Here is a 14843-nt window from a genome sequence, read left to right as displayed (position 1 = left end):
TGTTAACCGAAGATGCATCCTGGATTAAAAAAAATTTGAAAAGATTCTTTTCTGACAAAGGATTAGAAAAAGGACAACCTAGCAAGACAGAAAACTAAACCATAATTTGTATGTGATAACACTATTTTCATGCATTGTTCCAATGTGATTTTCTTGGTTTAGATATTAAACTGTAGTAGCCCAAGATGTGAAAGGGTACAACAGGACCTTTACGCACTATTTTTACAACTTCCGGCAAATGTGTAATGATTTCAAAACAACATGATAGAAAAAAACTACAGATGTTCAACATGTTCCCTGTGGCTTGAATTAAGCAATGACAGAGTTCCTGAAATTTTACTTCTGGAGATACCTGCTAAACACATATTAGGAAAAAGAAAAGATATGAGAACAGAGTCATTTAATAAACCTTTATGAAAGCCTTCTATTCATGAGAATGAAGGCAGGCATTGAGGATTCAAAGAGATGTCATAGTTGTGGCCCTCAAGCTTAGAGAGAAGACAAGATCAAACAGAATTGCGTGTTGCAGAGTGGTAGATGTGGGAAGTTTGAAGAGAAAAAACAGAAATGCACTTCAACAATAACAAACAGGTCCAGAAAGCCATCATGCAAGGCTTCCTTGAAGAATGAACAGCCAGATTCAGCTTTTTCCAATGAGTAGGAATAGTAATCAGGGAGAGAAACCAGGGAAGGGCATCCCACAGCAGGTCACACAGCATGAGCAAGACTTTAGATATGGGAGGGAATAGAAGAGGGGCCCAAGAGGGAGTCAGGCACCGAGGAGGTAGCAGAAAGTTCAATAGGAAGCAGTTTCTAAAGTCTGATGGAGAAAAACTTTTCAGATATTCACACCATATGCCAGCCACTGCTATAAGCGTTGCCAGTAACACCTGGCTCTGCTCCTCAGGGGCTCACGGTGGAGACAGGCATAACCTGATAATCATAAAATGATGGTAGTTTCAACAGTGAGCTAGAGTTGTTCATTGTGAGAAAGAAAAATGGTAACATATTCAGCTCTGTGTGAATAGGCAGGGACAAAGGAAGAGGTGTGGAGTATGAATAAGCAGTTTGCTACACCCGAGCTAAATTAAATAGAAAGGATAGAAATGAGTCCGAAGAGGTAGAAATGTTGTCCAGAATGTTAAAGTGTATGAACTAAACCCCTGAAGGCAGTGGAAATTTTTAAAACACATGATGTAGTCAGACTAATCTTGAATGAATCACTCAGACACAACTGTGTATGTTGAGGTGGGGTGGGGATGAAGGATAGCCAGAGAAGTAAAACCAGCTGTATACAGTGCTTAGAAACCAAAGCAGAAATAAAGGAATTGGGAAAAAAAGACCAACAGTGGGAACAGTAGCCAAGAGACCCAGTAAGAGGTCAGAAAAAATTTTATCTGACTTAGCAATAAAGACATGATTCTGTCACTAGGGTCACAAGTTTTAGGACAGCAATGAAGACAGAAGCCAGAATGAAGGGTTTTGAAGAAGTTAAGACAGTAGGTAGTACAGATTAATATTAACAGAAGCCTGAAGAAAACGAGGAATGGAATGTATTTTTAATCGTTTTGGGAAGGAAAATATATATACATTTTCTATTTTTATGTTATTTAAATTAGATCCTGTTGATAGGCTCCTACAATGAAAAGGTAGACAGGAGGGAAGACAGTAAAGAAACTTTATAACTATAGAATAAGTCCACACACAGAAGATAAAGAGCATAAAGAGTCAAGAACATTGATGGATAAATCAACCTTGAACAAAAAAATTTCATTTTCCAGGAATGAAAGACAGCAAGGATGAGCATAGAAAATGTAAGGTATAAGGAGGCTGGGGGCCACCAGAAAAGATGAATTCATTTCTCTTAATAAAAGAAACTGCAAAATCACCTGCTCAGGGTGAAAGGCAGTGTGGGCTTAAGGCCTGAGGAGTTCAGGAATTATCCTTGAAAGAAAAAGAACCAGGGCTGATCAAGCTGAAGGTAAGGATTGACAAGTGACCACTGACTAATGAAACATAATACTTAAAAAAACCTCAGTAGAATAATTGTAAGAATTTATTTCATAATTTGTTTTATGAGTTCAAATTTCATTCAGCAGTGATTCAAAGAATATGACAGTACTTATTTTCCTGATCTTCTAACAAAGGTAGCTTCAGACTGAGGTCAAATCCACATTGGCATTAAAATGTCAAGGAAACCCTTAAAAAGCATGATCTTACATTTCTATAAATTTTGTTTAAAACTGGGTATATTTTCACAATCAGAATTTTTATTTAAAATATATCATTCTGGTAGTTATAAGTTTTTCAATTTTACACAGTAAGAAATGGGATATCATACAGGGGAAACAAGGCATAGCTAATATTTCATAGTAGGTAGAAATGTCAATTCTCAAGTAGAATTTTCCAGTATATCATAAACTTGTTTTAACTGTGGAACAAAATAACCACAATATTTTCTTTATATTTGTTTTGTATTTAAGGCACATAAACAAGATTATTTTGAACATATTTCTTAAAAATCAAGGGGCTGGTGCTGTGGCATAATGAGTAAAGCCACCGCCTGCAGCACTGGTGTCCCATATGGATGCCAATTTGAGTCCTGGCTGCTCCACTTCCGATCCAGCTTTCTGCTGTGGCCTGAGAGAGCAGTAGAAGATGGCCCAAGTCCTTGGGCCCCTGCACCGGTATGGGAAACCCAGAGGAAGCTCCTGGCTCCTGGCTTCAGATTGGCACAGCTCCAGCCATTGCGGCCATCTGGGGAGTGAACCATCAGATGGAAGTCCTCTCCCTCTCTCTGCCTCTCCTTCTCTGTGAATCTCTGACTTTCAAATAAATAAATTAATCTTTTAGAAAAATCAAAAGAAAAGTCCATTTAAAAAGTCCCTTGGATACTATTTTTTATGAGGACCTGGTTTTAGACATCATACCAGTAACTTTCCTTAAGAATACTTATGGAAAGCATTTATGGAAAGTCTAGTCATCATTGAAAATCCAAGTATAGATAAGTCACTACTAGTCAAAATTTTTGATGATCATGAGTCTTTTACACACATTCTTAGAAGTTCATTGATATATACTAACATGAAAGCCAATCCTAAATGGCAGGCTAAGCTTTTTACCATAATTTGAAAATAGCACTGAGCATATTTCAAAGCCACTCTAAATGCTAGAATATTCAGCAGTATTTTATTTTATCATATGATGAGTCAACTAAAACAATGATGAATCTGCCAATGGTTGTGAAAAAATCAGGCTACGAAGTCTCGCCCAAAACACCCTCAACTGGACAAGAATTTATTAATATTCTGACAAGTATTGAATCACTGTAATTACATCTATAAATCTGAACAGATCTGTGTCTGCCAGCAGTCATGCCTGATGCAAACAAGGATATTTCCATGCACATGCACTTATGGCCCCAAGCCTTGATAATAGTTCAATAGACTTAAGAACATAAATCTGTCCCCAGTGCCCAAAATAAAGTATATGCCTCAAATTACATTATAGTCCAATAAATATATTATTAATCATTAAACGAGGAAAGAATTTTTAAAGTTTCAAAAATGCGTAGTCATTGATTTTTGTGTTCTGAATATACAGCATCACTCCATTGCATCTGCAGTAGTCTGAGACTCAATGACACGCATACAGCATCTAGTTCCCATCTTTGAGAAACAAGGAAACTAGGCCCAGAGAAGGAAAACTTGCCACAATTCACATGAGGTAAAATTGGAATTAAAATCCTGCTATCTGGATTTACAGTTTAATGCACTGCCCCAAAGTAGCATAGATATAAATGACTACATGCAATTTCATCTGGAAAGCAAATTCAGAGACTAAGTAGAACTTCAAAGATTGTGCTGAGTTTGCTGTTTTCTCATATTCCAAAGCACTTCCCATAACAGATGGATACCTTACAACATTATAGTCACAGAAGCAAAACTCTATTATCTAATCAAACATAAACACTCTTCAAACCACATTTTTTAAGATATCTTCTAAGAAACAACTAAATGCATGAAATGCCTGGGTTACAGGTCTATCAATATGTTTCTCAGAATCAATCTTACTGAAATCAAACACAAACAAGTGAAATCAAACAAAACACTACAAAAATAACCGACAAGCTAGGTTTTTCAACCCATGCCCTTCAATTCTCAGTTTTAAATGAAGTGGTGTCTATTGAGCACCGATTTACATCTAACACCAATCAAAAGGGAAAATAAATTATTGGGAGAGCTCATTGGTTTGTATGACTACCCTAATATTTATTAGCTCCTGGAAAATCATTTTGAAGGACGGAATCATCTGGATCATCTTTATTACTCACTCAGTCTTGAGACTGTCTGCACCGTTCTGACTGAAATGTACTTCAGTGTGCACTTGCCTTCCAAATGAATATCTATGTCAAGTTTATTTATAGCTCCTGCCTTCAATCAGTACATTTCCAGGTATGAGAAATAAAAGCATCTCTACTACATGCTTCTACAGATACCAGAAACAAAACCTGGGAATTATGGCAAATGGCCTTTGGACAGATAATGAATAATCTTTAGTGTAAAATTTACCTTCAGATTCATTGACATTGCAAAAAAATACTTTACTCTCATATACGCATATCAAGAGACCCATGTACAATTTTTGAAAACAGCTTACACTTCATTGCATCTTTTTACATAACTCTTTGGGTACTTCAAGCTTATTATCACCTCCTCCATTCCCTCTTCCTCATGATGATTTGTCGTGAATCTGAGCACCCTCTTTGTTTCTTACTTAGATGCTTGTCTCTCTATGGAGGGGCTTTCAGTCCTAATTCCTTACAAAAGAAGGACATGCTTCCCCCTGCTGGGAAAAAATTAAATTACAAGGTACATCAGAACATATTCTTAAGTATCAAGAAATCAAGTTGCTGGGAAAGATAAACTGTTAAGGAACCAGGCAGGTGCATAGCCTTCTCTGACTGTTTCACCAGGTGCGGAAATACCTACTCACTCTGTTAAGAGTTTCTCGTATGAATTTCTTTAGTTGGCAGTTTTCAAGTACAATAACTCACATTAATGACTAATGAATTAATCATTGAGCCTGCTGTCCCAAACAGAACTCCAATTAGCAGGTCAGGGAAAATGATCAATTTGTAACTTTTTTTTTTCACTGTAAAGACATTATCAGCTAAATAAAGACACATCTGGCAAACGTTGATGTAAACTAGCAGAGAACGCATCTTTGAATTTTTAACCATTTCGAAGAATATTAAGCATTGTTTTTTACTATTCCTACTATTTTAATGCAATTGTCTTTTTAAAAACAAAGTGAATTTAATTTAACTGACTTCACTTTTCTACTCTACTTGTTGTTTGTCCCTTTCAGTAACCAAGAAAGTAGTAGGCATAGTTTTATTTTTACTACAAAAAGAGCTTTTTCCTTGGAAACAGCTATCTCTCATGTTCCATATTCTGATTATAAATATTTTTGATTGTTTAGCATGCAAATATTGGAATGCACTTTACACTTTATTATAAGTTATAATCAACCGATAAAATATTAAATTTAATGGCTATTTGAATCGCTCATTGAGGACTAAAATTTTTCCTTCCATGTACAACTAAGTCTAAAAGAAAAAAAAAAGTCCTTTTAATTCTGAGGGGTTGGAGTAAGAAGAACTTTTCACATTTAGTTTCTCTGTAGGCAAGTCCATGACAACCCAAGTTACAAAACTGCATTGTAGCCAATTTGATGATGAAGTGATTCATTATGAATCAAGCATTCATCCAAAAAAAAAAAATCTGCAGTTGTTTTAAAAAGGTATGTGTGGATTACTACAGCCACCATGGATGTCTTTAGTAGTTAGAAGTCATCTTTTCAATATAAATGGAGCCATTTGTTCAACACTCTGTCAAAGGAAGTTTGGGTAAGTGTGTGTGTGTGTGTGTGTGTGTGTGCGCGAGCGCGCTTACAACAATCTTTCCAAGCATTGCAAAGGCAACACATACATGTTCTTCTGGCAATGGAATTTCCTTTGCCATCACAGGTGCACAAAAGAAAATGCACACTTGGTAAAACAGTTGATCAATTGTGGCGTGTTTCCAGGGACCCACATCTCACAGTCTGTCCAATGATCACACTTGAAATAAATTTACAAGCACTTCAGCTTCTGCTTACCAAATTCACATACATACATGATCAGGCATAGTTATCTAGGTTAATTCTAAGACTTTCCATAGGAAAGACTTCTATTAAAAGATATCAAAATTACTCCCCAAATACAGCAAGAGGAAAAAAAAAAAAAAAAAGCTGATCCATAGGTAAGACGCTTTCAAAACACTCTATCGATCACCATTTACTTTCAAACTGATTTCCTTTCCCTCTGCGAAGTGAAAACACCCCCGTGGACCGCCTGACGCCTCACGTTTTCTCTATCAATAGGATCCTAACAGGTCGCATCACCACTACCATTCGATCTCCTGGCTTTGGTCCTCCCCAAATTAAGCCGTGGCGGGGGAGTGACGCGAGCCCAGGCTCCGTCTGCCCAGCTCAGCTCGGAGCGAGCATCTTCAGGGGCACAGTTTCTGCGAAGGCGGAGACGAGCATCCCTCCCCAACTTCACTCCCCTGATCAAGCCGCGGGCGAGATGCGCAAACAGCGGTCTGGGTCTGAGCGCATCCAGGAGGGCAAGTCCTACCTTCAGCCAAAAGGCGCGATGCGTGCACAAAGGATGGATCCAGGCTATCTTTCTCTGCCATCAGCTCAGGCAAATATTTCTCCTCTTCCATAGCGCGGACTTCGGACCGTCCCCGGGCAAAGCGCGAGGTTCCGCTTGCTCGGACGCAGGGTCGCCGAGCAGCGCCTGGCTCCCGCGCTACTCCGCCTCCGCAGCGGCGAGGAGACCTCTGCGCGTCCTCACTGGCCCATGCACCGAGCGCCTGCTACTCCAGCCGTCGGGCTGCGCGCCCCGCGCCCCCACCTGCCCGTCCCTTCTGTCGTCCCTCGCTCGCTCCGAGCCCTGGCTCACACCAGCGGCCTTAACTGGAGAGGCGGGTGCACGGTGCGGCCCACCTCCGCCAACCACTCATTGGTGGAGGTTTCAGGAGAGGCGGGACTCCCGCGCAGACTACGGACAATCATTGGATCGTCCTACACGTCGGGTCTGCTGACTGGCAGGAGGCAGCTGCAGAGGGGAGGGGAGCTCAGAAGGTGCAAACGCTTTCTTTCTGCAACCCAAGCCTTCCCTTGTTATTAGGCATGCCCAGTTCCGTGGAGCTTTCTGTGTGTCTGTCGAGGTGCGGAGGGTGGAGAGGGCGGGAAAAAAAAACAGCAGATAAACAGAGAGGCTCAGGTCCGAGATGCAGGGGAGACGGTGATGAGAAGTGAGCCGCTGAGGGGTGGCAAAGCTTCAGGGAAAGTCTCAGGACGGTAGATGAGACTTCACCTGAGTCCCTAAGGCACAGGTGTCTCCGTCTGCTCGCGCAGCTCAGATGCACTTCAGTTGTGCGGGAATCAGCAGCGCTTCAGGTCTGGAAACATAATGAAGACCACATGGGATCCGCGCCTGCTCTTTCCAATGACCTATATCTCAGGGACACAGGAGGATGGATGTTCATTGATAAACAAATAAAGCGGCTCCGAGGAGGAGATGTTGTTGTACAGCAGCTCGCCTCCGGTGTACACTCATTGGGGTATTGAACTAGTTCTGGTTACAAATCTGTGCCTCCCTAGCTGTGAAAGGGGGGCGGTGGGGGTGGGGCGCCGAATTAAAAAGCTAAAAAGCAAGATAATTAGTTGTGAAGGAATTGGGAAGACCTGTGAGAGGAGAGCAGAAAATCGGTGATTACAGTTGCTCTGATTCACCCCTTTCTCCTTATTTCAGATAGAGAGACTGTCAGGTTCTGTTGCTGAGCTTATTTATATCCACCCGAACTGTATTTAAAAGAGTTAAACCCTCACGGTATTACCAACAGTGGAGGCAGAGCCCTAAAGTGTGACTCGTCATTGGAACGCTGAGAAACTATCTTTCCTTCTGGCTTGCGTTCTCTTTTTCAGTTTCCAACTCCCCTCTCACCCACCATTTTTTTTTTTTTTTTTTTGATGTGAAAGGACAGGGATCACCTTCCATGCAAAAAATGTTGAAACTTTTCCAAATTATATTACTGTATTCAAATCTCTTTGTTATCTGTTTAGATGAATTCGAAGAATTATCTTGTATTTGCATAATGTTTATATAAGTTAAAGTGACTTATATCCATTTTCTCAACTTGTCCTTAAGAAGTCTGAATATTATGGGCCATCTCTGTTTTCATTAGGAAATTGAGATAAAGAGAGAGACCCCAAGTCCTACTGAGTTCATGTTATAATTGAGGTTAAAGTTCAAGATTCAGATTGAAAAGTCTAGGAACTATACTTGAAGTTGGAGAAAGTTTGCTGAATGAAATACATATATACATTCCATTTATCATAGAAATGTTTTCTAATGAGGAAAAATAAACAAAATCAAGTACTCTGGAGACAGGGTTATTTGTTGACTGCAATAAAGGCCAAGCAGGAATCAGTCAAGGGGTTAAGAAGGGGAATACAAGGAAAAAAAAAACCTTTTTGGAGCCAGAATACATACGCAGCCTTGTTAAAGAACCGACATGTGAGCCAAAACCTAATGGAGAAAATGTACAGAGAACATTCCAGGCACATTTCCTGTGACAGGAAAGAGGTTGGCCTGTTCATGGAATTGTCTGAAGTCAATGTGACAACAGTGATCTAGGAAAGAACAGGAAAAAGTAGGATGGGGCATGGATGCAACAAATTGATGGAGGAGATTAATAGAGATTTCATTCTAATTGTAAAGTAGGTCCATAAACTGTCATTATCTTTGTTTGCACATGCCTCTCAAATGATCTCTTTCTGGCTCTTTTATTACTTTCAAAGAAGAAGTTATAATTTAGAATTGATGATATGTACAGTGAGTGCTTGCTATTTCATTTGATTATGTGCAGGGTGTTTAGCAGTTGAAGGATAACACATATTTTTTGAAAGATTTATTTATTTATTTGAAATCAGAGTTACACAGAGAAAGAGAGGTCTTCCATCCACCGGTTCACTCCCCAATTGGCCACAGTGGCCAGAGCTGCACAAATCTGAAGCCAGGAGCTGGGAGCCTCCTCCGGGTCTCCCAGGTGGGTATAGGGGCCCAAGGAATTGGGCCATCTTCACTGCTCTCCCAATATTGGAAGTGGAGCAGCTGAGACCTGAACCAGCGCCCATATGGAATCCCGCCACTGCAGGCGGCGGCTTTACCCTGTACGCCACAGCGACTGCCCTAGGATAATGTATCTTGTACCTAGTATTCAATAGAGGCATGAAGTGAAAATCATGTAGTGTAGCTTTAGAAAGGTAGCCAGGGCATGTGAAAGCAGTGCAGTGGGGAGGGGATGCTATTCACAGCTAAAAAATTGCAAACATTGTAGAAAGATTATAAGTCAGAAAAAATCATTGTACAGTAATTGCAATCACATCTTTCTTTGCAATATACTGAGTTTAAAAGCATATGGTGCTGATGGGACCATGCACAAACCCGGTTTCATTAATCAAAAATAAGCAGTAACTTATTTTGTATAGCAATAGCAATTACACTTTTATTCACAGTCCTCTTTTCTATGATTAAAGGCGCAGAAAGAAGATACCGCAGAGAACTGTCCAAGTGCTGACTTTATTATACAATTATCCCCTTGAAATCCAGGTTAGTATGAATGTGGTTAGCTGTCTAACTTTATTTTTCCTATTTATTATCAAAACTGAAGATTTACTTTTTGTAATTCCTCAGGTAAATCCTCAACAAATTCTTAATGTACATTCAACAGAAACAATATATTTGTGTAACTCAAAAAATTGAAAGGAAATGAATGTTAGCATAACATTTAGAACACATATACTCAGTTAATGACATACATTTAAAATAAAAGCATACTTTGACTCTATGTCAATATGTGTCCTCCATTTATTTCACATATAAATAAACATTTTGTAGTTACTATAATTATTTAGTGAATACTCTCAGATCAACCTTATGAATGCAAACATTTTATGAGGAGACTTGTTAATAAATGGAGAGACTTCTATAAATGAGTATTGAACATAGAGTAGTATCATGTGTCTAAACATAAATAAATTATAACTGCTGGTAAAACCACCTCTTCCTTTAGTTGTATATATGAAGAAAGCCACCACTGAATTGATTTGCTAGCTTAAATAAAGATCTCATTTTAAACATGAGTTCTAATCTTATAGGGTTGTGTTTTTTTTTTTTAATGAGGCTCCACTTTCTACACTATTATTTCAAAATGGGATTTTACAGGAAATTTTCCCCCAACCAGATTTGAGTGAAAAGGATGCTTAGAGATGTACTCTGTAATATGCTGTGTAGTTAATGTCTAAACTATGTATTCAATACTTTCACAAGCCGTTGTTAGAGAGGCCAAATTAAAGAGCATTTAATTGGTCTTATCTTTGCACTCTAATTAAACATACCCAACCTGCATTATCAAAAGAAATACACACTATTTGTTTCTTTCAGTATTCTCATCAATGTTACAGATATCATACTAGCTTGGTTACTTATTGTAAAGATTCAGTAGAATACGTTTACAGTGAGAACCATAGATTAACAAAATTGTTGCAGCCCAATAATTTATGTAATAAAAATGGAGACTGATAGTAATGTTTTCTTTCCTTAAAAAAGATTTAGTAATTTACTTGAAAGGCAGCATTACAAAGGCAGAGGGAAAGAAAGAGAGAGGTCTTCCATCTGCTGGCTCACTCCCCAAATGTCCTCAACTGCAGGAGCTGAGCGGATCCGAAGCTAAGAGCTAGGAGCTTGTGTCAGGTCTCCCACATGGATACAGGGGCACAAGGACTTGCTTCTTAGGCTACAGCAGAGAGCCAAATTGGAATTGGAGTAGCCAGGACTTGAACCAGCACCCCAGTGGGATGTCGGCACTACAAGCAGTGGCTTTACCCACTGCATCACAGCTGCTACTGTTACTTTATAAATCTTTAATGTCTTGGTGCCTAGGACAGAGTATAACAAATGACTAAACTGTTGATTGACTTACTTTCATTTATTGAAGAGTCTGATGCAGCTCTTCAATATTAAATATTTAAACTTCTTTTAGTTTTATTAACTGCATATGTTTAAATCAGTTCCAGTTCTTTTAAACTTCAAGACATACTTTAGGTTATAAGAGGGGAATGGGTAACGGCAACATGACTCTGCAGACAAACAATAGTAGTAAGGAAAATCTACTCATGTGAAATTGCTCAGAGCCAAAAATTACTCTATACACTTATTACCACAGCACACAACAAATAGTCAACACTAAAAGCTGGAATATGCATGTGTGTCTTTTCCTGATTAGAAAGCTGTAAATTTGGCATGTGAGCTGATGGAAATATGTAATTAAAGAATAGCAGAGGAGAATCAGAGAGAGCATGGACATCTATAGAGGGTTGGCTGTTGCATTTGGAGCACTGCTGTTGGAATCCTCACAATTGATAAGGGGAAAAGCAGGCCAAGGAAGAAAGCTATCCTAATAGCTCAAGTAAGCCAATTTTGATGCTGAAATTTCCAAATTGTGTTGGAAATTGACAGCATTCATATTGGCATATTTCTATGGACAATCACTGCAATGACACACTTTGGTTGGCACTGATGTCAATTGAAGAGCAGAACTTAATTATGGAAAGGGAGAATGAAGCAGTCATTGCAAGGTAAAAATTACTGATGGTGTTCTTAAACTGAAATCCATGAACTAGTGAATCGTAGCTCAAGTATTAATTATATCTGGAGATCAATATTTAAGGTAAAAATCATACCAGTAAAATGTAATATTTTTCACACCTAGCAAATGAAGATCTGATTTCTGATGTTTGATATAAAATAAAGAGATAAAAGCTAAGACATGATTTATTTAAAACAATCTTCACATACTTTAATTTTTTTAAAGATTTATTTATTTACTTGAAAGTCAGAAATACACAAAGAGAGAAGGAGAGGCAGAGAGAGAGAGAGAGAGAGAGAGAGAGAGAGAGAGATGCCACAACGGCTGGAGCTGTGCTGATCCAAAGCTAGGAGTCAGGAGATTCTTCTGGGTCTCCCATGGGGGTGCAGGAACCCAAGGACTTGGGCCATCTTCTACTGCTTTCCAGGTCATAGCAGAGAGCTAGTTCAGAAGTGCAGTGGCGGCTGGCACCGCGGCTCAATAGGCTAATCCTCCTCATTGTGGCGCTGGCACATGGGGTTCTAGTCCCAGTCGGGGCGCTGGATTCTATCCTGATTGCCCCTCTTACAGGCCAGCTCTCTGCTGTGGCCCAGGAGTGCAGTGGAGGATGGCCCAAGTGCTTGGGCCCTGCACCCCATGGGAGACCAGGAGAAGCACCTGGCTCCTGGCTTCGGATCCGCGTGGTGCGCCGGCCGCAGCGGCCATTGGAGGGTGAACCAATGGGAAAGGAAGACATTTCTCTCTGTCTCTCTCTCTCACTGTCCACTCTGCCTGTCAATAAATAAATAAATAAATAAATAAATAAATAAATAAAGTGGAGCGGCTGGAACTTGAACCTGTGCCCATATGGGATGCTGGCACTGCAGGCGGTGGCTTTGCCTGCTACGCCACAGCGTGGGCCCCCACACACTTTAAATATTTTGCCACAGAGACAGAGATTTAAGCAATTATTTTATAAAACAAGTTATACATGGGTAGACATAGTGGTGCAACAGCTAAGATGCTTCTAGAAGTGCCTGCATTCCATATCCTAGCTCTTCCACTTCAGATCCAGCTTCTTGCTGCTAATGCACACTCCAGGAGGCAGCAAATGATGGATCAAGTACCTGCATCCCTGTCACACACACAGAAGACTCAAATGAAGTTCCAGACCCCTCTAACTTGGGCTTGCCTCACCATTGGCTATGGTGGACATTTGAGTGGAGAACCAATGGATGGAATATCTTTCTCTTTCTGTATCTCTCTCTCTCTCTCTCTCTCTCTCCGCCACTCAAATAAATAAAACCCAAAAAGAAAGGACTAGTACTGGGAAAAATGATTGGGTTGCACTGGCCTGATTTTTAAATTAAATTAAAAATATACTGCTAGAAAGCATTAAATAATATTTAAATAATGTTTCCAAAAGGTTATTTTTAAAGATTTATTTTATTTATTTGAAAGAGTTACAGAACGAGGTAGAGACAAAGAGAGAGAGAGAGGCCTTCCATCTGCTGGTTCACTCCCCAAATGGCCTCAACAGCAGAAGCTGAGCCAATCTGAAGCTAGGGGCCAGGAACTTCTTCTAGGTCTCCCATAAGGGTGCAGAGGCCCAAGGACTTGGACAATCCTCTGCTGCCTTCCCAGGAACATCAGCTGGGAACTGGATCAGAAGTGGAGCAGCTGCAACTCTAACCGGTGCCCATATGGGATGCCAGCACCATGGCTGGGGCTTTGACCTGCTGTGCCACAAGGATCTGTCATAACTTACAAACCTGAATGGGATGTACCCTCTCAGCATTATTTCAGGGGAGCAGATGCTGTGGCACAGCAGGTCAAAGGGGAGAAGGAACAAAGAATCAAGAACATAGATACTGAAAGAGGTGCTGAGCGCTAGTCCATCGTGACCACCAAATCAACATAGTTCATATTATGAAAATCATCTCAGTTTATAACAACTAAGAGCAAAGTAAAATCCCGGGTCAAATTTTGTTTTCACTATTTCCTTTCTAAATAAATTACATTGATGGGATAGCTGGGAAAATGAGAATAATGTCTACTATTTTAGGGGCCAACATTGAGGCGCAATGGGTTTGGTTGCTGCCTGGGATGTCAGCATTCCCTATGAGTATATTTTGAGTCCCAACTGCTCCACTGCTGCTGCCTTCTAATATGCCTGGGAAAGAAGAAGATGGTCCAAGTGTGTGGGCCCCTGACACCCATATGGGAGAGCAGGATAGAATTCCGTGCTCCTGGTTTTCAGTGTGGCCCAGCCAGGGCCATTGTGGCCATCTGGTGAGTGAACCAGCAGAAGGACAATCTCTCTCTCTCTCCTTTTTCTCCTCTCTCTCTGTAACTTTACCTTTCAAATAAAATAGTAGCCTTTTTTTTTAAAAAGTCTATTATTTTAGTTTACTGACTTTGATGATTTTACTGATCATTAAGTTAATAGCTCTGCTTTGGGAAATATAAAATAAGGTGTTTGAGAAATAAAAGAATGCTATACCTTTTAATTATTTCAAAATGACTGAGAAAAAAAGTACATATACACACATATATATGTATATACACATAGAGAATCAGAAGGAGATAGAATAACAAACTGATATAGTAAATGTAGTAACATATTAACATGTAGAAATGGGATAGAGTATATTGTCCTGTATTGTGTTTGAAATTTTCCTGTAAGTTTGAAATTACTTTGGAATGAGCAAACTTTAAATATTCTCCATATATTTACAAAAATAACCTCAAAGTATATATACCCAGGTTTAAGTATTAAATTTTAAAAGCCAGCTATGGAGAGCAGAAAATTGTGCTTACATCATATAGTTTCTGTTACAGGGTGGGTTTCTTTCACAAATTGGGCAACAAAATTGCTAAATTGAAAAGATTTCTTTAGAACTCTCATTAAAAATAGGAAACACATACATATGAATTACATATCTATCAGTCTTTTTTCCAGGCAATGAATAATATCATAACTGTGTTGGCTCAATTATTCCTTCTAAAATCACAATGGTCTTAGCTTCAAAAATAATCACTTTTTAAAAATATTAAATAAGGTATAATCAAAAATATGCCTTTTATTTTGAATAAATG

The 14843-nt window shown here is 39.4% G+C and overlaps 1 protein-coding gene across 13 annotated transcripts in view; it reads right to left on the bottom strand.

Annotated features, from left to right (window-relative positions):
- The window catches only part of KHDRBS2 (KH RNA binding domain containing, signal transduction associated 2), a 702022-nt gene extending 694897 nt beyond the window's left edge, over positions 1 to 7125 (bottom strand). For 11 of the 13 annotated variants that reach the window (XR_011388994.1, XR_011388992.1, XR_011388993.1 and 8 more), the window contains exon 1: positions 6683 to 7120. Coding sequence is in view for 2 of the 13 variants with exons in the window: in XM_070074657.1 (XP_069930758.1) it covers positions 6683 to 6773 (91 nt within the window). In the remaining 11 variants the exon portion in view is untranslated. Of the gene's footprint in view, positions 1 to 6682 lie in introns of all 13 variants that reach the window. The other 2 variants (XM_070074657.1, XM_051855537.2) reach the window with 2 other exon arrangements.
- Between the last annotated feature and the right edge of the window lie 7718 nt (positions 7126 to 14843).

This window comes from Oryctolagus cuniculus, chromosome 5 (assembly GCF_964237555.1).
Source record: "Oryctolagus cuniculus chromosome 5, mOryCun1.1, whole genome shotgun sequence".
NCBI classification, from domain to species: Eukaryota; Metazoa; Chordata; class Mammalia; order Lagomorpha; family Leporidae; genus Oryctolagus; species Oryctolagus cuniculus.
This window is presented reverse-complemented; position numbering and strand designations above follow the sequence as displayed.